The sequence below is a fragment of the Cupressus sempervirens genome, chromosome 4 (assembly GCF_028749045.1).
Source record: "Cupressus sempervirens isolate cs-2001-9-10 chromosome 4, ASM2874904v1, whole genome shotgun sequence".
NCBI lineage: Eukaryota > Viridiplantae > Streptophyta > Pinopsida > Cupressales > Cupressaceae > Cupressus > Cupressus sempervirens.
The window spans coordinates 263,663,661-263,687,717 of NC_143121.1; the positions used below are offsets into that span (position 1 = coordinate 263,663,661).

The window sequence follows — 24,057 nt, forward strand, 5'->3', positions numbered from 1 at the left end:
AATTCAAGTTAAATATTAAACTTAAGCTTCTTAGTGGCCCTTTCCTACAACCTCTTTACAAAAATAAACATTTGGACTCACATTCTCTAAGTATAGGATCTTATAGCTATTGGGGTGATGGACCCTACTTCATCTAATGACGTAAAGATGATAGATGAAAACCATAATGCCAAAGGACAAGGTTAAATAGAAGTTAGGATGAGGATACATATTCATCAACATCACATGATGTCGAGATTCTCCAAAGAAGAGAAAAATGGAAAACAATTGATATTTCTTTGTTTCAACCTTTTGGGATGGAAGATAGGTGTAGGAATGGTGAATTTAGTATACAAGATCTATCTTGTTACAATAAGTGGCAATAATAATTACTTTCTTTTCCATTATTTGGTGATTAGGTGATTATCACTAGTCAAGACCAGTGGATACACCCCTTTTAAAGGGTGGTTTTATTTCCTTTTTTCTAATTTTTATATATGGGAGTGGGCCCCTTGTCCACAACTTTTTATGGATTAAAAAAATAGAGCCTCAATTGAATGAGTCTCCTTCCCCAAGTTTCTCATCATGAATGGTTGTACCTATTGTGTCAAAATAGAACATTGGAGAGTTTCAAAATAATTAAAGACCACACCAATGAGACTAGGGAATTGGCTTGTAATCAATTTCTTGATGATGACATTTTTTTGAAATCACTTGAATTTAGGGATTTTTATGCCCTTAAAAAAGGTGAGTATCATATATTAGTTGTAGGAAAAGTAACAAGGCATCACCCTTAACATGGGACAAAATCTTAAAGAAACTTTTTGGATAAGTTTGAGTCTAGGTTAGGCATTTTTACACTAGAAGATGGGAGGAAATTGGTCAAAAAGAGTGAGCTTCTACTATTATAATATTACGAAAGTCCATTTCTTTGGCATTTGATATAGTAAAAATGAGTATAAATAAGTGTATTTGTCTGAGGAGGAAGTAGAAAAGGATTTATCTAGTCTAGTCACCAATCCACAACATGAAACTCTAGGTGGGCATTTAGTCCCAATACAAATATGTCAAACTTTGTTCTAAATTTACAATACTGAAAAGATATTATGTTTGTCAAAATACTTCTAGAAATAAATAGAAAGAATAGAAAGTTTATACATAGATCACGAGGCTTTAAATAAATAATGTATGCATCATTCCATAAGGAATGAAAATTTTGAAGAACAAATAGAATTTTTGAAAAGAACTCTATTGCATATTGTGTCCACCCCTTCATCTTTTGGTAAAATATTTCCTCTAAATAGAGAGGCGTTATTGACTAAGATCAAGGATTTGAAGGGTGAAGTTGAAGAGTTGAAAGCCAAAAAAATTACCATTGATCTAGTTAACAATAGTTTAACAAAGATAAATGGTAAATTAGATGATGTCTATAAGGTGTATTTTAACCTTACTTATGAAATGGTTAATCGTCATTTTGATGTCAAAAACTTGAAGTCAACCAAGAAAGGTGGATCCCTAGAACTCAAATTTTCAAGGACACAATCAAAAGAGTAAGGTATGATGAGAATAAGCCAATAGAGCCTCCACTAGTTTTGGGTAATGCCCTATTTACTAGTAAGATGGTATTGTACATGATGAAACTTGATAAGAAGCTCAAAGACAAGTTGAAAATTATTTGATCGAATGGAATTTAAGGTACAATCAAGAATCAAGGGTGGCCAAAGAAAGGAGAAGACACTTGAGAAATAGAAATTGGCATTTAACACTACTATTCCAAAGGTAATGAAGATTTTGAAGAACACATAGAATTTTTGAAAAGAACTCTAGTGCATATTGTGTCCACCCCTTCATCTTTTGGTCAAATGTTTCCTCTAAATAGAGAGGCATTATTGACTAAGATCAAGGATTTGATGGGTGAAGTTGTAGAGTTGAAAGCCAAAAAAAATTACTATTGATCTAGTTAACAATAGTTTAACAAAGATAAATGATAAATTAGATGATGTCTATAAGGTGTATTTTAACCTTACGAAATGGTTAATCGTCATTTTGATGTCAAAAACTTGAAGTCAATCAAAAAAGGTGGATCCCTAGAACTCAAATTTTCAAGGACACAATCAAAAGAGTAAGGTATGATAAGAATAAGCCAACAAAGCCTCCACTAGTTTTGGGTAATGCCTTATTTACTAGTAAGATGGTATTGTACATGATGAAACTTGATAAGAAGCTCAAGGACAAGTTGAAAAATATTTGATTGAATGGAATTTAAGGTACAATCAAGAATCAAGGGTGGCCAAAGAAAAGAAAAGACACTTGAGAAATGGAAATTGGAATTTAACACTATTATTCCAAAGGGTATATCTCTTGCTTACACAGATAGATAATTGAGCATGGATTAGTTGAATTCAGTTCTTGACATATGTATGCCTTTAAGGTCATATGTGAAAGGTTTAAAAGAGATTCAGGAGTAGACCTATATGTCAAGCATATTAAAACAATGAAAATGTTATCAACTTTCAAGAGTTCTAGTAGCTTGCAAATATAGCATTTGGAGATGTGGAGATAGAAATTAATGATAAACAATAAGGACAAATTTTCCATTTAAAGAGCTCATCATTTTCAATTACACCAAGTAATCTTGTAGATGACTTGATTCTAACATCTTTCCCTGTAGTAGAATCTCCTCATTTCTTACTCTAAAATATATTTTGCTACTTTTTGAATAGAAGAAGGTTAAACTTTCTCATTTTCATCTCGTCAAGGAAAATTATTTCCTGCTCATATTTTCTCTATCTTCCTATTATTGTCTTTGTATAATTTGAAAGAGGGAATATTAGTATTGATTAACATAGATAGATAGTACTATAAGGTTATCATAGATAGTACTTTTTTTCATCTACACTCATTTACTTCTTGTTTTGTACTTTTTTTCATCCATGAAAGAGGGAAGATTGCTATTGATTAACAACTTTATGTATGTCTAAAAATCTATCATTGCATTCACCAGAAATCTTGTCCTATATTATTAACACCGTTAGTTTTGGGACTACAAAAAATTAGTTGTGAACTCAAAAAATAGTTATGTTGAATATTCCTATGTAGTACAATTGTTGAATGGTACTAATGTAGACCTCTTGAGAATTAGTAAGAGGGTTAGATCTATTGTATTTATCTCATTTTCTACATTGTCTCTTGCATTGTCATGTTGATAGTCTTGTTTTGGACACTAACTTGTTGATCAAAAGTTGATTATTTTTAGTTGAAGATGTTTAAAACATGTTATTTTATACTAGAACCTAGGTCATGGTGCCTAATTTGATATACTTGTGTTATTAATATGTTTATTCTTGAACATAATTCATACTCTTTTTTGTTTATTTCTATATAAAGAAGTGTGTAATGGTTCTCATTTTTACACATGTAAATTACTAAGATTATATAGCTCTTAGATTGCATTAATCTATAAGTTTTTATGATGTATACATTGGGTGATTATGTGATGCTCAGGGGGTCTTCAGTGAAGAGGTGAGACAATGTCATGTGTGTACATAATGGGAAGTTTAAAATAGGGGAAAAAATGGGGCAATATATTTCCTAAATAAAGGGAAGGGGGGTTTTCTTGGGGCAGGAGTGGGGGTTATATAGGAAAATGAGTGTGGGGGTGAGGTGGGGGGGTGTTTCGGTGTGTATTCAAGGCGTATGACAAAAAAGAAGTTTGAGGCGATATTTTTTTAATAAGGTGATTCTTTAATATTGCACGAATACATGTGCTATGAATTGGGTTCACTAAGTGAAGCCTCTTGTAGTCATGCGTTAACTATTATATAGATGTTTTAGGTATTTGTGCATGTGCAGGTACATGATATTTCTCCCCTGAAGAGGTAAGATAATATCATGTGTGTACATAATGGGAAGTTCAAAATAGGGAAATAAATGGGGTAATATATTTCCTGAATAAAGGGAAGGGGGGTTTTCTTGGGGCAGAGGTGGGGTTTATATAGGAAAACAAGTGTGGGGGGTATTGGGTGTGTATTCAAGGGGTATGACAAAAAAAGGAGTTTGAGGTGATTTTTTTTAATAAGGCGATTATTTAGTATGCCACAAACACATGTTCTATGACTTGGGGTCACTAAGCGAAGCCACTTATATTCATGTTTTAACTATTATATACACGTTTTAGGTATGTTTTGCATGTGCAGGTACATGGTATTTCTCCCCTGAATATGTAGTTCAAAGTTATTTTATACGGTGGGTATTTTTTTAGTGTCATAATTTATATCCTTATATATCTTCAACTTATTTTTGGTTCACTTTGGTCGTTGTCCCTCATTCCCCTATTTCATGTCAAGTTGTTCTTAATGCATGGTCATCTCAAGAAGCCCAAAATAATTTTAGGCTTATTGACACGTATCAAAGTTCAAAAGTCCAAGAATATGGTACTTAGTTCCATGGACCTTCTAAACTATAGTACCTAGTTTCATATGCCTCCTAGACAATGTCACTTGGCCATTTTAGGTTAGGAGGCCAAACATGAACTTCTAACGATTGATAGATTAAAGAGTGAAAGTGCTTCCTAATGTGAGACTTCTTCAAAATTTATATCCAAATCATTGTAATTTGTGTAAACTAAAACTCACTCAGTTCATTCAAACATCACCTAGCTCAAGCTATAATTTTCTCTCAAAAGCATTTGATCAGACATCTTTAAGGAAATTGAGGAGAAATTTAAAGTCAAGAATTCAAGCATTGAATTTTAGTAACCATGATCAAGTTTCATGTGTTCATTCATGGATGAATGTGTGTATTAAATTCTACCAAGCAACATCAAGATCTATATGATGCTTCGAGAAAGAAGTTCATATTAAAATTAGTGTAACATTGTGATATTTCTATCAGGATTTAACTATGCAATTCTTGAGTCAAACTCATTGACCCATGTTTCATAAGTAGTGGTTCACATGGACCCATCTCTCATGAGAATGAATGGAACACTTAGCACTCATTGAATCTGAGTGATGCTCACACAAATGAAGCATCGAGACTTCTTGAGAGATCACCCATCCCATTAGCAATATCACAATATGACTTGTGGAAAATATCTCCTAATTATCATTTAATTAGTTTAGGTGTCTTTGTAGTTAATAGTTCATAAGGCACAGCACTTAGTGAAGGTTTTACAAATGGGGTTGCAAGCAAATTGGATTTAACCATTGATGAAACTATGTAGTTAAGTGCACTCAAGATGGAGTAGTACTAACCCATGTTTCATGAGTGGTGAATCATATGAACCCATCTTTTGTGAGAATGAATGGAACACTTAGCATTCACTGGATCTAGGTGATGCTCACAGAGGTGAACTATCGAGACTCCCCGAGAGGTCGCCCATCCCAACAACAATAGCACTATTTGACTTATGGAAAATAGCTCCTTCTTATCAAGTGATGAGCTTAAGGTGCTTTCTAATGAATGATTCATAAAGAACAATACATGATTAAGGTTTTACAAATGGGGTTACAGATAGAGTGGGTTAATCCATGGATGAAACTATGTAGTTAATTGCACTTGAGCTAGAGTAATACTAGGATGGGTGACCTCATATGAAGTCCCAATGCTTCACCTCTTTGAGAATCACCTAGAGCCAATAAGTGCTAAGTTGTCCATTAATTCTCATGAGAAATGGGTTCAGGTGAAACACTACTCATGAAACATGGTTTAATGAGTTTGACTCATGAAATACACAATTGAAACCTAGTAGCAATATCACAATTTACATTGTTGTGGAAAATATCTCCTACTTATCAGTGTCATAACATTTCAATTCAAACATTTCTTTTAAGTTTTTCAATTTTTTCCCTACAGGATAATTGCTCTTCCATCCAACATTGTTACAGTGGAAGCAAAAACTTATCCAAAGCTTAATTTAGGCAAGAACCCATATAGCACAATATTTTCCCTCTCTTTGTGTAGGTTATGAATCTATTATCAATGGTGACATAATTATGCAATGTGGATTGAGACACACAATTCTAGATTTTAAGCAAGAGAAAACCCTAGGATAAAGTGGTTAGCTTTATGGTACAATGGTTTCTAGCTAAATTTTTGAGGAAGTGATCTATAGGAGTAAGACACCTAGCTTCATAGTCCATCATTTATAGGTTTTGATTTCATAAATAGATTCCTCATTCCATCCCCTTGTAGATCTAACTTTACATTTTGGTTTACTATTCTAGATTTATCTATTTATGTTGATATTTGTCTATTTTGCATCATCTTTTATCATAATAATATCAAATCATAAAGTGGAACAATCAAGAAAAATGATTAGCTATCCTCAAGGACTAAATTTGAGCCTAATGGATTATTCCCAAATGAAATTATATCTAACATGGGAAATGGTTCTTAGTTTTCAGTCCTAGGTTTAAAAATGCATTTCTCAATCATTTCATTTTGGACAACTTGCATTATTTTAGATTGATTTTATAAAATAAAATAAAAATAGATTTAGAGATAGTTTTTTGTTCATTGCATAATATATATCATCTCATAACATTTTCTAAGTGAATGTATTATCATTGTTTACATCTGCAATAAATTAATTTAAGGAATTGTGTGCATAAACAAATTTCTTTACCCTTACAACTATCTTTTCTTCTTTCTTTCCTAAATGAATTGTGTGCCAAAGCATATACTTGTTTGTGATTTTCATAACACATTGTTATCAATCAATATCCCAATGAAAATAAATTAGTAACCAACTCGTGACTTCTCATTGTTTAAATGTTAATGGTGTTGAGCTTGAGGCAAAGTGTTAACATATTCCTCACCTAAGAGCTTGGGTGAATCGTCATTTATAGTATAGCACCTATCTTGTCCATCATTACTAAGAATCATTCCCCTCATGCTTCTCATGATGAGTACGACCCTTAAATGCAAGTGTCTAATGAATTATCAATTACAATATAAAAGGAATTGGAAAATATTTTGACAATTTGTGAGTCAAGAGCACTTGGGTAGAGAAGTCTCATTGAGTCAGATTCAAATGAAGTTGATACAAGGTGATGTACACAGTGTACAAGTTCTATGTAGCATAGATCACACTATGAATGAAAATGTTATGGAATTAGCTAGTTGTGTGGAAGTATGGGGAAATTTTGCTCCTCCAACACAAGTGGAGATATTAATGTCTTTACCTATATTAAAAGTCAATGTTTCTACGTACATAGCTTCCATTATAGCTACTATTGCACAAAATGGTAATGTTATCCATGTGAGTAATGGGGCTAATCCTATAAAAGAATAAGTTTATGCTCTACATTCAATAAATCTCCCTTTTGTGTCTCAAAACATGTGTCAACTATCTCCTCTACCCACTTAGCACAATGTTTCACTTACATACCATGTTATTCCTTCAAATCCTCCATGACAAAACAATACCCCCACAAAAGCTAATATAACCCATTTGTTAACAAAATGTATCATCTTTACAACAATTGACCAACATAACCCAGTCTCAATCAATTGTCCCTTCATACATCACAAGTAGTCTAATTTTCATTGAGATTCTTCAAACCCAACTCCCACAAAACATTGAAGTTCCTCATTTTGAGATATACAATAGAAAATGTGAACCTCATATTGAAGTAAAAACATTTTTCATTTTATGCAATTATGTGTTCTTTAACCAAAAATACTTACAAAAATCCTTCATAGATCCTTGAAAGAAACTTTTTGGAAATAGCCTGATAACTCAATTGTGGGTTCTCAACAACTACTCGCTGATAAGTTCTTGCAACATTTTAAAGACAATATTTGGCTACAAGTTACATTGACTAATTTATGACATTGCAAACACAATGCTTAGAAAAAATTGACTAAGTATGAAGATACTAATCAAACATACAAAGGCTTAAGAAAATAAAATAGAAATCATTATAATAAACAACTACAATTCTTTCAACAACATTGGAACTCAAGTTTCCTTGAAACAACTTCAATTGTAGCTTTTTATTCTACTAAATGATTTGAACATCACAACTTTGTACATCTTTATGAGTACTTGCAAGGCATTATGTTTTAATTGATTAACAACAATTTAATGAAGCTTTCCTATATCCATCTTGTAGAAACCTCAAAAATTTTTACCATCTTCCTTCGACTTAAAATCCTTTAATCCACATTTTTGTCATCTTGAGCCTGACATAATGAAATGTATGCATATGAAAAGGAATTCAATACCTTATTCTAATATAATTGTTGAGCATAAGAGGAATAAGTCTATAGTACAACCTAATCAAAACTTGCAAAGCTTTACTAATTGTTTGTCTGCCCACACTAGCAATCTATTTAGCATAAAATGAATAATTATATATAGTCACCAATTACATATCCAATGAAACCAACTACATTATAAATTCGATAGACCAAGAGAAACCTAAGCCTATATGTGAACCCAAAGCCACCTTTATCTCAAAGGTTGTCATAATCGTGTTTAATGGTCTATTAAACATTACTATGAAAATCAAAGACAAACTCTCATATGAAATGCTTATTGATCTAATATGTATAGTATTTGTCAATGGAAGAATATCTTTACACGTGAATTATATCAAGACACGTGATAAATCCAAGGTCTCGATCAAGGTGCATGATGGTTAAATTGAATCAAGTGCTTAGAAGTTTCTTTTACTATTATCTCTAATTTAGACCAATTGCATGGGAAGTTGTATTATCCTTGTCTCACATCCATGAATATCGTAAGTGTTTGAATTTCTCTTTCTATGCACACTACAAAAATGCATCATTGTCTTTTCCAACCTTTAGCTAATTGTAAGAACTTCACTCTTGATTGCTTTTAACCTCAAAAACCTCAACCACTCAGCTTATCAAGATATCCTGTATTCCTTACCTACCAAAAGTTCAAACTCACATACATACATACATACATACATACATACATACATACGTACGTATGTATGTATATATATATATATATATATATACATATATACATATATATATATATATATATATATATATATATATACATACATATATATATATATATATATATATATATATATATATATACATACATATATATATATATATATATATATATATATACATACATACATACATATATATATATATATATATATATATATATATATATATATATATATATATATGTATGTATATTTATATATGTATGTATATTTATATATGTATATGTATATGTATATATGTATATATATATATATGTATATATGTATATATATATATATATATATATATATATATATATATACATATACATATATACATGTATATATACATATATACAGGTACATACATATACATACATATACATATATATATATACATACATACATATATATACATACATACATACATACATACATACATACATACATACATACATACATATATATATATATATATATATATATATATATATATATATATATATATATATAGGTAATAATTTAGGATCCTTTGTGATTGCTACTCTAAAGTATCCTTCATTGCCTATGGAGACAATAACTCTTCCTACCTATGGGTGACTAGTGAACCACATCCTAGATTGGGAATCCTCTACACTCCTAACTCACATGTATTTTTTGGTTCAACCTCGAAAATCCTGTAAAGGAAAATGATGCAAGTTCTCAACACCTCGTATCTCTCAACATTTAGTAGTTCCTTCCATTCTCATTCTTAAAGCAAAGAAAGAAAAGGAATCAATGTTAACCCCAACTTTCTTCTACAAAAGATGAAGTTGTAGTATATGAGAACATTGATGAAGGCAACATGTCAAGGCTCTTGCGCTTGCTAAAGAAAGTAATTATTCTCCTAAATAGCCAAATGTTGATTTGATCCATTTGTATCAACCTTACTTTTGATCTTCCCCTATTGACTTTGTGGATCGAAATACCCCCTCTATATTAAGCCCCAACAAATTGGCCTCTTTTGTCCATATATAATCTCAAAATCATCACTTTAAACCCTAGGATGACATTTAATATTTGTAATGTACATTTCAATGATGCAATGATATGTGGGGGGAAAGCCCCAACCCTACTTCCATTGTATAATGAGCTCAACAACACCAAATGATGTCTTGCTCAATGATACTCTATATGGGTCTATATGAAATTATATTTAAAAGCAACTTAAGTATCAAGAAAACTATGCCCTTATAATAGACTAACAAGAGATGGTAAATGATTTTTACAACTTAAAATTGGAACTCTTTCTAAGTTTGCAATTTTAATACTTACTAAATTCTTACCTATGCATGGTTTGCAATCACATATATAATGTATAGTGTAGTGAGTTCAACAATGGTGATAAAAATAATCATCAATAACTAAATGACAAGTGCATATATTACTGATTTATAATTATTTTCTAATATTATAATCTTTTCATCATTAAATAAAAGTTTATATATGATTTATTATATATTTTTATTAATCTAGATTATTCTCTGTTTATTATATACTTATATTGATTTAGAATCATTCTAAAATAAATATATGAACTTATAAATGAGCTAATTATTTATTTATTTATTTTATTGTTACAATGCCAATAAAAAGAGATTAATAGCTAAACTTTTATTTATTTTTATATGTTACTAATTTATAATATAAAAAATAGATTAATACATATTTGATCAAATAGATTATTAGATAGGCAAAAGATAAACAAAAAAAATGGTTGTGCATCCATGGCAGTGGCACGCCATTCTTTGTTGACCATAGCTTAACATATCGGGGACCACGTTAAATCAGAAAAATTAGAGTAAATTGAAATGTTTTGTAAATAGAAACGCTTCAGAAAGGGAGTCTAATAATGGTACCGGAAGGAGTGGTAGAGTAAACAGAAAAATTATTGGGTGAACCGGTACCAGCAGTCAAATATACTAAAGATAATAGACGGCTAGATTCATGGCACTTCTGATCGGAGATTGGATTTTGAAACTGGACAACTCGAGTATAGGTACGCCTTAGGCGTAATTAGGCGTAATTAAATAAATTATTCAATTTATTAAAGCAAATTATTGGGAAGACGAGACGGAAGCAACGAGGCGGCGAAATGAAATATATCAGGGAACCCTTCATTATCAGATAAACTGAATTTTTTATCAAACTCATTTCCTACATTAGATACACTACGGCTGCTTAAACATAATGACCGAAAAGTGCACATATGTTACTATGCATTCAATCTCTGAACTGGCATCCTGACTGGCTATTTTTAACAGGCTATGAATTGCAAATGAGCCTTTTTGTTTATGATAAAAACACGAGCTTTACTACCATTTTTAATTAGGGGAATTTCAACATGCATGATTGCGCTACAGTTAAAATATCACAACATTTTAAGGTACCGCCACATTTATTATTTACAGTGTCCGAGTCAACAACATAAAAAAGAGTGTTCCTCATCAGCATTACTAAAATATCCCAAGCCCTTCTTTTTTCACATATGGGTGGAGTCAAAGCCAACTGTAATCAAACAAAAGAAAACTGTTGACATCGATAAAATTTAGGCTTGCTCTTTTTCTTTAGGCTTTGAAGAGGTATACCACCAGATGCCAGCAGCAACAGCAGCCACACTGGCAACAATTGCATAGTTCTTCGTCTTGTCCCTTGATACATTTTCAGATGACTGGCTTCCAGCTGCACCATCTGAGGCAGATTGTTTCTCTCCCTGTGGCTTGTGTCCCTGGAAATTCATCGTTAGCTATGTTGTCAGGCCGCATTCAAAAGACATTGGAGTAAAACAAGGTAAATACAACTCGTGTATTGATATCTACAAATACATCGTATCACGTACAATACAAGGGACAACATAAATTTTCAAAAAATCAGGAGGTTATCCTTAAATCTACATTTATTAGAACTCTGGAATTAGTCGTCCTTGTCCAAGCAACAAAATTGGTATTTCATGCAGTTGGATCTGTAGAAGTACCTTCACAGGCACCTAATTAAAGCTACTGAATATTTTACTAATACAGCCTTTAATTTTTAAGCCATTCACAATAGACTTCTAAGTACCTGATGAAGTTACTGCTCTGGTACCACTTGATTAAGGGCCACACCACCCTACCAACTCATAACTGAAAATGCCACAATAAGGAGACAAAGAGATGACAAAATACTTCCTAAGCAATTTTATTATACTTGAAAATCCAATAGCAATTACAATAACTTTTCTCCAAGATCTCTCAAGATCCAATCCAAACCCAAGCTAGTCCAGATCCACACTCTCTGGTAGAAACCTCCGAGATCTCAACTTGTGCTCGCAAGCCACCAAGCAACCTCCTTGTTTCTAAACCGCAGTCACTAGCTCTTCTCCAACTTTATCCAAGATCCAAGTGTAAACTGCCTCCCATTCAGCGCTCTGTCTACACACTCACAAGTCCATCACAATCCTGCTGTAAACTGCCTCACATTCGGGCTGTAAGTTGCCAATTGAAAGATACTATTTTAAGATGCCTGATTTTGCTGGAAACAAAATTGAAATTTGGCTCTCCTATAGTTATGAGGCCAGTATGCCCTTCAAGTCCATCTTGATGTTGCAGAATTTTTATGTGTTTGGTATTTCTTCAGCCTCTACTACTGCAAAAGAAATTCTCCAGTAGCCCTAGTTCACCTGGTTGGACTGTTTTCCTCTCCACTCCAACTGCTCACCCCAACACCAAGTTTACTGTTTTTCTTAGATAAGATGTAATACAATCTGTAAATCCTCAGGAAGATCTGAATCAAGAAGGGATGTGTAATCCCTACCCCTAGTTTACTTTTCATGTTATTTTGCCGAATTATTTTAGGCCATCTTTATGGTTATGTTTTATGATTTAGTAGTACTCAGTTAACTGATTTGATTGGATGTTATTTCATACTTAGTTTATAAATGTGATCAGCTACTTGATACTAAGTTATTTCATGAGTTTATGTTTATCCTTGGAATGATGATGCTTCGTATGTTCATATAGTGATTTCACTTATTTCATGATGATAGTTAGAGGGATGATTTATGTGCAATTTTCTATGGATACTTACCTCGTACTTGCATGTGTATATTGTACATGTAAGTTTTACTTTATGGTTGACGTTTCTGATGTGGTTGAAGGAGGGAGTCGTAGTCACCTGCTAGTTGGGATCTACACAATGCACCACTCTCCACCATTGCATATTCAAGGTTTATTTTAGTGGCGAATATTCACCAAATGGATAATTTCACTCATCGGGGACCCTGAATTTGGCAAAGTTTTTGGCACTTTTTGGGTGGCGACATCGCCCACAATTTACAAAAACTGGATCGGATGCTCAAAACCAATTGCCAATAATGATACATAATCATTTTTATTTTGACGATGACTTCGACAATGGAATCTAATCTTTCCACGTGGCAAATTAAATGTTTTCGCTCACAATTTCCGAAGCATGTCTTAATTGATGGTCACATTTGCCAATCTATGGTAAAACTTTAAGTGAGATTATAGGTAAAGTACATATATTTGACAAGTGTCTCTATTCTAGAGACTTTCTTAGGAATTTTTCATCCTTCTAATCTTTGGCCCAAAATAGATTATACTATGGACAAGTGTCGTTATTTCTGAAACTCTCTCTGAAACTTTCTCTACTTTTAACCTTTTAGCCCGAAATGGGATTTGGACCGTTGATTTAGGATCATCTAATGGTCATTAAATAGGGTTATTATATCTTGGATGATACAAATTTATGGTTTCTATATATTTTTACTTTTGGTCGCGATTTTTTGAAATGATTAAAGATTCGCCACGATTTTACAAAATTATAATAGAACGAGAAAAAAAATCGCCAATAAAATTTAAAAATTTCCGATTTTGGAAAATAAAATCGCCAATTCAAATTAATTTTTTGCCCCTAAAATAATGTTGGATTCGCCACGATTTTAAACATTTTTCCAAGGGGGGATTTTTAAAGTTATCCCTATGCTTGTTTAGTTTAGATTTATATGTATGTGCACGTGCTCAGGTTTTATGGAGATTGCAAGTACCGAGCATCAACTTCCCTGAATTGCCAAGATGAGCGTGCCCTATCAAAATATCTCAATGGTAAAGATGCGAGATAGTTCTCAAGTCCAAATCCTAAACCTAAGCCAATTTTCCTAAAAAATAGAACAAGTGTCTAAGTTATTTACCCTTCTAAATTCATCTAGTGACATGAATTCGATATTTTCACCCTTGAATTTGATTTAGTACTATCTTTAAAATGAATTTTCTTATTTAGTTTTATGGGTTTGTTGTGATTTTCGGTTATAATTATATCAAATTAAAAAAGTATTAAAAGATATAATTTTAAATCAAATTAAAAGAGTGTCAAATGATTTAATTTAACGAAAATTTATAAAGAAAAAATCAAATTTTAATTATATTTAATTAATTAAAAGATTTAATTAAAGTTTCAAATTTGGCGTAATAATATTTAATTTAATTAATTTAAGGCAAGAGCCTACAACGCATTGGTAAATTGCGAACCTCTCATCGGGGAGGTCTTGGGTTCGAATCTACTCGCGATTAACACATAATAATAATTAATCTTAATAATAATAATAAATAACCTAGGCTTCGGCCGCTTATCTATCCAAAAAAAATTATTTAATTAATTTAGGAGTTTCATTTTAATTAATGAACTCTAAATTTTATTATTATTTAAATTAATAAATATACTATTAAATACATCTTGAGACTTGATAAAAAGAAGAGAGAATAAATTAAATAAAGTTTATTTTAATTAAAAGGCAAAAATTTGCACATGAAATTAAAATAAATTAAAATAATAAAGAAAAAAGGTCTGCATGATTGTAAAACCAAAACCCTAAAAGAGAAAGCTCTTTATTAAGAAATTAGAGTCCATTTCTCCACACATAAATTTGAAGAAGCAAATTTCTAGGAAAGGGTTTTCGAGGAGACGGAAATTCTTGCAATGTCCGAGCATTCATCTAGTTAGCATCAGATCGAGGTAGGAATGTTGCTTAAGATTATCAAAGTAGTTGTTTCCGAATCTTTCCTCTGTCTTCTTCATGCTTGTGTGAGAATCTTGTTGTAGAAATGGATTTGTTGAAACCCTTATTTGAGGAATCTTGTTTATTCATTATTGAATTGTCCGTGAGAGAAATCTACTGAGAAATTCTTAACTAGAAATTGGAATGTTTTAGAAATTTAAGATTAGGATAGTGTTGAAAAAGAAAAGGAGTTTTTTATTATTAAATTTGATTGTTTCAATTATGTTGCCCTATCAGATCTATCATGGAATTAAATATATATACATATATAGGAGTTTTTTTATTAAATTTGATTGTTTCAATTATGTTGCCCTATCAAATCTATCATGGAATTATATATATATAACATAGTTATTCGAAAATTGTTGTGGTAATTGCAAATTTATATGATACATTTCCATTTGTTGAGGGGGGGCTGGATTTTTTGTTCTATTTAAAAATATATATCAAAAAAAATTAAATGGGAAACGAGAGCCACGACCCCCCCGTCCCCCCTACTGCTCATGCAACTTGGTGCAGCCAAGGCAATTGTTAGTAGTTGTAGCTGCCACGACAGTCGAGGCTGCCAAAGCAACAACCAAGGTTGTAGCTTGCTACCGTAACCAGCCTACAAGCCTTTAAAAAGTTTTTCAAAATTTTATTATTATTTCGTTTTTAAATGAAATTAGTTTCTACTATATAGTTTTTAAATAATATAATTAATATATTCAATATTATTATTATATTATTAGTTTTAGTAGTTATTGTTATTAATAAAATTCTATGCTTCGTGGAGTTTCTGGGACTGGGACAGGGACGTTTTAGGGGACAGCAACATGTTTCTAGTACGAGTACAGGTCAAAGCCAAAATTTAGGGGGCGGCTATAAAATATAAGGGATTTTAAAAAAATTATATATGGAGTATTATACTTTAGAGATGTATTTCAAATATGCATATCATAACATTGATAAACCATTCACCGTAGAATACATGGAAATCGAAACTATCAAGATTAAAAATATATATTTTTTTAAAACTTTACTCAACACTGACCGCGTGCTGGGAAAAAGGGGACCGGACGAGGTTTTGGGGACGCTGGAGGGACTGGAATGGCGTTCCCGGTACAGATTTTCGTACCCAAGTTTCTAACGAAACAAGAAACGACGTTTCGAGGGCGATACCTCAAATTGCCCATTTGGCACGACACGGGGGATTGCCAAAAGGGGTACCCACGTCCCCGTTTCGTACCCAGTACGGGTACGAGGGTAAAACTCTAGGAAACACCTCCCCATGGAGCAAAGATAAAATTAATTAATATTATTTTATTAATAATTTAATTATTATTATTCTAATAATTTAATAATTATTATTTAATTTTAATAATATCTTATTTGAAGTTTTGGTTATAATTATCACTTAATTTAATTTCAAATTGGGAAATTTTAATGAAGTTTGGATTTTGTTAAATGGTAGTTCTTTTTATATAAAAAAAAATGGGTTTTTATATTTAGATGATTCTTAAGGATTGTTGTCTTTTGAGATACTTGTGAACTTGAAAACCTTATCAACTATAATACTTTGAAAACAAAATAAAACTTGAACCCATTGTAATTAAACTTATATGTTTTCAAACAAATGAACTATGAAAACACTTGTTAAATTACTTGATGTGATGTATGGTTTATTTTATTAGGGTTGGGTTTGACTTAGTGTGGACCAGTTTTGGATGTTTACCAAAGGCCTAGGAGTTATTGTTTTATGATGTTGTATGTGATGTCATGGTTAGGTGTTTGATCTATGAGGTTGTGATATATGTTATTTGGTCATTATCTTTTATTCCCAACCATTGTGATATATTCACGTAATTCTATGATGAGTTTTAATCAGTTGCTAGTGCTTTCCAGATGCTTGTATAGGATTGAGATGAATAGTGTGATTTTCTTGGTGTAACCTATCACGTTTCAATCAAATATCTTTTGGTGCTTTCCAGTTGCTTGAATAGGACTAACATGAATATTGTGATTTTATGAATTGTACTTTTTATGAGCTTAGGGTAGATAATTTTTATGTATGTTGGGAAGTGACTTGCAATGGAGGTCGGAGCCTTAAAGACGCTGCTTGGGTAACCCATTGTAGGTTGTTCTTGGTAAGTGATAACATTTCATTAAATGGGTTTAAAATGAATTAATAAGACATGCCTCAAGTGCTAGTATAGGCTAGGATTGGAGTAGAGAGGATGCTTGGTTGCGACTTTACCTTATTAGCATACCTTGTATGTACAAAAGGATACGGATGCTGCATAGAGTCACTAGGGGGTCGGGGCCCAGAGAGGCTGCCAGGGTGTATAGGATTGAGATGAATAGTGTGATTTTCTTGGTGTAACCTATCACGTTTCAATCAAATATCTTTTGGTGATTTCCAATTGCTTGAATAGGACTGACTTAAATATTGTGATTTTATGAATTGTACTTTTTATGAGCTTAGGGTAGATAATTTTTATGTATGTTGGGAAGTGACTTGCAATGGAGGTCAAAGCCTTAAAGAAGCTGCTTGGGTAACCCATTGTAGGTTGTTCTTGGTAAGTGATAACATTTCATTAAATGGGTTTAAAATGAATTAATAAGACATGCCTCGAGTGCTAGTATAGACTAGGATTGGAGTAGAGAGGATGCTTGGTTGCGACTTTACCTTATTAGCATACCTTGTATGTACGAAAGGATACGGATGCCACATAGATTCACTAGGGGGTCGAGGCCCAGAGAGACTGTCAAGGTAACCTTAGAGTTGACTCATGCGATGACACTTGTCCACTTAAAATAGTAGATTTCCTACGTGTCTGTGATGCCTTTGGGTTTAGATGTTACTTGTGTCTTGGTACCTTTAAGATAGATTTCTATTAGGTTTTCCTTGACCTAGATGTTGGTTATGACTTTTAGATTGATATTCATATGGGACTTGAGATTATCTCCTTAGCATGGTGGGAGTGGGCCATTTAGGTTCCATGAAATCAGGTGGTAGTGTTTCTTATACCATTGAGATCTCACACCTAAACGTCGTTGTTGGATGTACTTGTGCAGTTGTTCCTTTCATTCTGATCTTATGTTTATGTTCGATGGTGATATTTTGATGTACTGTACTTGGTTGTTGATCTTTTGAGAAGATGTATTTATTCATGATGCTTATGCAGCAGGTTATGCCATGCGGCATCTTATGTAATTGTATATTATTACATTGGATTCATACTTGTGGTTATTCTATGATGTGGATTTTGTTACGTATCAAATTTAGTATTAATAAAACTTATGTATGTGATTCAACGTCATAGAACCCTTAAGAGATGTAATTTGTTTATGCTTTGTTTGTATATATGCGAGTTATTGCTTCCACTTTATTATCTCTTGTCTTAATCTTTAAAAAAAAGATTTAACAAACTTAGTAACACTTAAGGTTAATTTCTTTTGGGTTCCATACCAAGGCATTACAAGATGCCAATCATGCACATCATCAGCCACTTTTTTTTGGCCAAATCAATTTTTTCCTTCAAAAGGATTTTATGGAAAGCGCCATTTTCTTTAGGAGGTATGTCCACAATTCCAAAGATTAAGTTCTTGAAATCACATTGGGGTTATTGCACTGTGTGCAATCCTTAATTTGGGTGCCTTCTAGAAACCCAGCCGGTAGTAGGTTTTCAACATCAGAGGCAACTCGGGGATTTTAACATGTAAAACAATTTGTTTGACACTGGTTCTCATCCCATTTGGGGATGCATTGGGAATGGCTTAATGGGTAGAAGGAATTTGGTTGTTAGTTTTGGAGACAACAAAAATATTTGTAAAGGTTTTGTTCAGCACCAATGCCTCAATAGTGAAAGGCAAGTCCTTTCCTCTACCTAGTTTCCAATTTTGTTTTTTCTTCATTCATTTTTATTCTACCATTATCAATGAAATTGGAGAATGTTTGTAAATGTGCTCTGTTTATGCACTAGCTGGGAGAAATCCAAAGCTAAATTATTAATTTTAAAAAAAAGAATATTATATATTTTATATTATTTATTAATTGTTAATTATATAAAATTTTAAAAATTGCAGCCTGATAGTTATGGGAGAAAAAGAGGCTTTTCTAGAGCAAACTATCTTGCTCAAGCTAGCTATGTTGTTTCCCAAACATAAAAATAGTGATATTGTGAACAATTTATCTTAAATACTTGAATTCTTTCATATTTTAAAAATATCTCTAAATATTTAGGTATCATATATAAATCAAAATTGTTGTTAATTTGTTTCAAATGACAAATTGTGGAATCTGAGCTATTCAAGATCACAAATATTGCACTTATTGTTGGTTTTCATGGAGGATCGCTGCAAATGTACTAAGCACTGCCAAATTGGTATGTGTTTTCCAATTGCAGCCACCTCTTATATTTATAAGAGTGTGAGAAAATGGACATGTCCCTATAGGGGACATGTCTATTCATTAACATAATAGATATCTATATATATCTTGATGTAATTTAACCGAGTAATGCTACAAAACACCAACACTCCCTCTTTGCTAGGGAGGATAAACACATGACCATATGTTAACTCAATGTACTATACGAATATCTTCAATTAGAAGATATTCAACATTTTGATATCACATTTGATATGAAGAGTATTGATCTTCCAAAATATCAACACTTGATAGTCACCAAATACTCGAATAAGGTTTGATATCACATTTGATACCATGAGTCTTGGTCCCCCAAAATATCAACATTCGATATCCACCAAGTACTCAAAAAGTTTTGATATCACATCTGATATCATGAGTATTGCTCTCCCAAAATATATGATATTCACCAATTACTCAAAAATGTTTGATATCACATATGATATCATGAGTATTGGCCTCTCAAGGTATCAGATGATATTCACCAAATACTCTTTGAGTAATGGCCTTCCAGAATGTTGAGGTGCAAGCTATTCACCAAAAACTGTGAGTAATGGCCTTCCAGAACATCAAGTCGTGTGATATTCTATAAGTAATTGTTAGAGTTAATAGTTCTTTTCCATTTCACTCTTATACTAAGTTTACTTAAGTGAGCTCATAAATTAGGAGGAATTATGTATTCTTGGATATTATTATTAGGAGAATAATGTGAGTCATCGTTTTGACTCCAACTACTCCCAAGATATCACACGTGGTTAATTCCAATTTGGACACCACCCTTTTAAACTGTAGGTCGATAGTAGGTGGTTGATTCTATCTGGACTCCACTTCCTCCAAGTTAAGACACTTGTCTCAGTCTTGTCCAAGTATCCTCCTAGCTCTTTCCTATCTAAGTAGGCTAGCTCTTATCTATTACATATTAGAAAATATTGATGCTATTATGTCTTGGAGCATTTACATTATCTTTCATTAGATTCAGGTTTTTATTTGTTTTACCCAGATTCTAACATGGTATTAGAGCAATTTTGAAAGAGTGGATTATTTTTATTAGAGGTCTTGGAAAATCGTGTATGCTCTTCTCTTGCATTTCTATATGAACTGGAAAATCATAAAGGATTTATGAAGACCCAATAATCTCTCTTTTGCATATATGTGTGTTTTCTTGATATGTTGATTGCAGCACTTTGGTGGATTCATAGACCCATTCTAACAATTCTATTGCGTCCAGAAGGTTCAAAAAGTCAAAATCGACTTTTGATTCATCCAAATCGGAATTCATTTGCATCAATTACAAACACATGCTTGGAGCTCAGATCTAGAGGAGGGTACACAAAACGGAGCAATTTTAATGCCTAACAGACCCTTCCATTGCATTCAGAAGGACCGAGGAACAAATTCAGCCTATTTCGGTGCTCAAAACTATCTATGGCGATAATTTGCTTGCCTCTACCTCAACAGGAAAATTGAAGCAATATCATTTTTTTAAATTAAAATTTATTTTTTTTCAAAAGATGCGGCCACCCATTTGAAGGAGCATCAGCCATTGGAATGTCAACCACCCATTTTGCAGGTGCTAGCCATAATCAAAGTCAACAAACCGCCCATGTAAAAATCATCCACATTAAAGGGTTGCTTAGCAAGGCCCACAAGCACTCACTGCCCACCAAGTTAGACCACCAACATTTCTTCTTTGTCTAAAACTTGGGCGCTACTCATTTTAAAGCCTTTAAAACCCATTTTCTCATAAATGTGGGACTAAAAGTCTTTGCAATATGCCACCGACCTTATAAGTTAAATTTGACATCCCCATGCCTATCTTTGTGTTTTTCTTTGTCCTGTCGTCCATTTGCCTAGATTTTTGGTTTACCCCTCTTCAATTGTATTTGTATTTTGTTAGTCTAACTTTGAATGGCCCTAACTTGGTCATCCGAACTCCAAATTGTATGCAATTTTTTTTTTTGGTAGGATTCTCCAAACAATGCAATGGTGGTGTTGTTTTTGAGTTTTGGATACATATGGTAATCCAAAATTGCAGGTTTTCATGACTGTACCTGTGTAATCCTACATTTTGCAACTTCTACAACATCGTACAGACTCATATGGACAAATTTTAGAGTGACACTTGTAATGGTTTGGATTCATTGAAATCCTTTGTCCTGATTGTGTAAGTCTTCATTTGCTTCAAATTGGAAGTTTTAATTGCAAAATCAAGTCCACTTTGATCCATATTTTGCAAAAGTGGCAACTATACATGCATTGAAGTATATAGTGTCAAAATCATTGCATCTTGGAGGGGTGAAATATGATCTAGTAAAAAAAGGGGTAGTCTCGTGTGTAATCTCTTGTACTCTCATTACTCTCTTGTGTAAACCTTACTTCTCTTTCATTCTGCACAACAATCTTTATTTCTGTACTAAAATGGATCAATCAACAATACCATTACTCACACCCTATATCTATTATGAGTGGAAGTCTAAAATGAAGGGTTTATATGAGTAACAATGGGTTTTGAAACTGAGCATTACTTGTAGAAAAGCCTAAATAGCACAACAAATGTGATGAAACATATGGTACCTTGTGCATGGCTATATCTCTAGATCTTCTCTTTCATGTGGAATCCTCTACAACTCCTAATAATGTATGGACAACATTAAAAGATTATTTGGAAAGCAAGATGAACTGAGAGGGCATCAATTAAAAAGTGAACTGATACGATTAAATCCACATAAATTTGATACTATTCAAGACTTCTTCAATAAGTTGAAAGCTTTAAGATTGCAATTAAAAGAATGTGGAATTGCGAAGAAAGATTCACAATTAATTCTAAGTATTCTTTCCAACCAAGGCTAGCACAAAATCCTTCAGCGAAGTGGTTGAAGAAAAAAACCACCTTACCTTATGGTGGTGTTGATGTTTGGTAGCTTCAAAACTATGAGACTAAAGTGGAGAAATATTATATTAGTTAGATAATAATGGATAGACATATGTCTCCATGTCTCTTCCTTAATATAAATAAGAGTGAAATTGCTGCCATTGGAAAATATATACCAGTAAGGCAATGTAATTACATATGCAGTGATCCTCCAAATCAACATGGTATCAGAGCCATGGTTGAAAATGCATACTGTAAAGCATGAATAACAGTAAAAAAATTGCAGGACTTTCCAATCATATCTTATTATAGGAAAGAGGATGGCCAAAGAGTGCACATGTGAAATGCATTCATAATATGAAAGTAAAATGCAAGGCACAGTGATTGTTTGACTGGAATTTTTTAGGAAGTTAGTCTTGAAAAGAGAAACAAATCCCATAGAAAAAAACACTCCACGGGAGTCATCCCAAATTCCTTGACAATGTGAGGATGACTCGATGGAGAGTCCAAAGAATTTCACTACAAGATCCAAGTGTTCTTGCGATGTCAGAGAAATTCCAAGGCCTCCTTTGGTTGTGGATCACAGGGATGTATACCAAAAAAATTCTTAGGACTATAGTGCTTCCCAAGATCTTTGTAGGTGTTAAGCATAGTAACGAGAATCGGCGATTCCGCAACCAGATTCATCCTGCACTATTTTTTTTGAATCGTGAATCGATATCGCCGATTTCTGGGCCACGAATCGCCTGAATCGCCGATTCAGGCGATTCATGTAAAAATCGCCAAAATCGCCTTAAAAAATCGGCTATGAATCGCCCGCCGCATGTAAAAAGGGAAGTTGAAATTTTTTTTAAAATCACTTTTTTTTTCACTTTGTTTTTGACCTATTCTCTTTGTTATAACCCTAAAGGGCCTTCTATTTGTGAAGCATGAGTAGAAGAGAGGAAAAGTAAGAAAGAAGAAAAGAAAAGAAAAGCCATAGGTTTCCAACCGACAAGAAGGAGCACCAAAGAGATCAGCAGGCCATTTGGGGAGCCCATCAATTGCTTTGGGAGCATTAAGGAGCCAATATCAACACTCCTCAACTCATTTGCAAGAGGTAAGTGCTTTTTTTTTCTTGCATGTTAGTGTATTATGCATTTTTTGTTAAATTTTTAGTGTATTATGCGTTTTTTTTAAATTTCTATAGTTTTCAAAAATTTTAGTGTAAATCTTGAATGTTCTTTATTTTTACTAAGTTGCAAGCTAGGGTTTGTTGTTTTCTAATTTTTATTAGCTTCAGACTTCGATATTTTACATTAAAAAATTTATTACAGCAACCTTTGCTCTCATTTTTTGCAAATTCCAATGGGTAAAAAAGATGAATGTTGGAAATATAATGAAGAGTTTCCTGGAAGAACCAAATATCAAACAAAATGCATGTTTTGTAAAGAAAAAATAACTTCCGGGGGTATTTATAGATTGAAATTCCACATTGCTGCTATACCTGGACATGATGTTACAGTTTGCACTCACCAAACTCCTGAGGCAAAACGCACTTGCTTAATGGCATTAGAAAAAATTGAAAAAGACAAAGCAAATAGGAAAATGCAAGTTGAAGGGTTAAGGGGTATTGGCTCCCATGTTCCCGCATCCGCTGCCGCATCCACATCTGCATCTGCATCAGCTTCCGCATCCGTAGGTTGTGTTGGAGAGGGTTCTTCTAGGCCTCCTTTTTATCCTA

At 32.8% G+C, this 24,057-nt stretch overlaps 1 protein-coding gene across 1 annotated transcript in view; it reads right to left on the minus strand.

Annotated features, from left to right (window-relative positions):
* Nucleotides 1–11,362: 11,362 nt before the first annotated feature.
* Nucleotides 11,363–24,057, minus strand: part of LOC149561013 (copper ion binding protein) — a 71,532-nt gene continuing 58,837 nt past the window's right edge. The window contains exon 3 of the mRNA XM_089824927.1: nucleotides 11,363–11,727. Within this exon, the coding sequence (XP_089681053.1) occupies nucleotides 11,548–11,727 (180 nt within the window). The 3' untranslated portion in view covers nucleotides 11,363–11,547. The remainder of the gene's footprint in view (nucleotides 11,728–24,057) is intronic.